The 1,792-nt window shown below is 23.7% G+C and overlaps 1 protein-coding gene across 1 annotated transcript; it reads right to left on the reverse strand.

Moving 5' to 3' along the window:
- Positions 1-359: 359 nt before the first annotated feature.
- On the reverse strand, positions 360-1,163 carry PCYB_005040 (hypothetical protein; the record flags this gene model as incomplete). Its single annotated transcript, XM_004227925.1, has 1 exon — positions 360-1,163. A coding segment is annotated over exon 1 (792 nt), but the record flags the coding sequence as incomplete, so codon positions are not given.
- Positions 1,164-1,792: the final 629 nt, after the last annotated feature.

The raw sequence follows: 1,792 nt of genomic DNA on the forward strand, positions 1-1,792 counted from the left end.
CATTTTATATGTATTTAAATATTATATTTCTTGAATTTTTTTTCATTAAATTCAGAACATTTTATTTTATTACATTATATAACGCGCTTAAGTGGTTCTCTATCTCTCTATAATATTATATTAAGCAGAATTATACGATATATTATATGTTATGCTTCCTTCAGGCATGAGTTGATATTCAGATGAATCGGAAAAGTTGTTTGATTCTCGATAAAAATCATTCCTAATATTTTTTATCATTTTATTTTGAGAAAGAAATTGGGATCCAAGTGATGTAAACTGTAATGGGACGTATAATAACTTGTAAAATAATATTTATAGGAAAATAATATATAATTAAAATATTATAAATTTTATTCTATTTGTTATTTACTTTATAAAAAAGAAAAAAAATCAATGACACTCCAAGTGTAGCTATTGAAGATCCTATAATTATATTTGTAGGTATGTCGAAAATATCTTCGCCTACATTTTGTTCATTATTTTCCAATAATGAAGCATTTACTTGAGCATTTGCAGATTTTTTTAAAGATGGTAACATTTTACTTACCAAGTCTTCTAATTCTGGAATTTCTAATTTAATGCTTTCATACTTTTCTTTGAAAGCACAAAGTACTTTACGACAAGATGTTTCCTTAAGACATTTTTCTTCAAATTCCTTGTATTCTTCAGGTATAGGGTTAGGATATCCGTGAAATGTTTCTTCCTTTGCATAATCATTAGTTATTGCTTTTATAATATTAAAATATTCTCTGTATAAATAAAATAACCAATTCATATTTTTCATCTCAGCAACATCTATATCTTTTATTTTACTATTCAATTTAGATAATATTGAATTATTGGAATCATTTGCTTTCATAAGTCTGTACAATTGTTTTGGATATGTGTCGGCATAATTATTATGTAATTCATAATTTAACCAATAGTTCAAGTATTCTAAATGAACATGATCAATTGGGGTATTTGGCGAAGAATCTAATTTGAAAATGTTATTCATTAAACAATAAAATCTTAAACAAATAATAGTAATTTTATTTTTCTCTTTTTCATCTGCTGATACAAAGAATTTACATTTATTGTTATATTGATTATAATCATTTTCTTGAGAACAAATTTTTTTCATACTGCATATATTTATCAGTGAGTTCATAGAAGTTGTACTAAAGAAATAAGGAAGAAATAATGTATAAGAACTGATTTTAAAAAAAAAAATTTTTTTTCTTATTGCTTTCATATGTAAATTCATATGAATTATGGTAAAAAAAAAAATATATAAACAAGTGAAAAAATACTCTATTTTCCGTAGAATCGTGAGAACATAAAATGTTGTAGTCCATGTTTCAGTGCTCAGGGTTTAGGGTTTAGGATTAGGGTACATATTTAAATATGCAAAAGGATAGGATTATTTAAATATTTATAAAATTCTCATGATGAAGTAAACCGGTGAAACCGTTAAATTTGTAGATAATATTAAATTTAATTGTTAAATGAATACCTATCTGGAATATTACCATGAGCATGCTAAAATAGGAATCGTAAGGAATTTAAGGAAGTAGATGCCTTTGTTGTTTCCTTTAATGTTGCATATGCTTAAGATTTAAAACATTTATGCGAAGCAGTAAAATATTAGTTATATGACAATTTTCTTTTGATAATATTCGAAAAAATTATTGTTACATTTTACTTCAAAGATTTCTACATTCTATAAAATTATTATGTTCTATTTTATCTAAAACCTATATTATATATTTAAAATGAGATTTAATTTACGAAAAAAAAAAAAGTATTG

The sequence above is a fragment of the Plasmodium cynomolgi genome, assembly GCF_000321355.1.
Source record: "Plasmodium cynomolgi strain B DNA, scaffold: 0644, whole genome shotgun sequence".
In the NCBI taxonomy this organism is placed as follows: Eukaryota; Apicomplexa; class Aconoidasida; order Haemosporida; family Plasmodiidae; genus Plasmodium; species Plasmodium cynomolgi.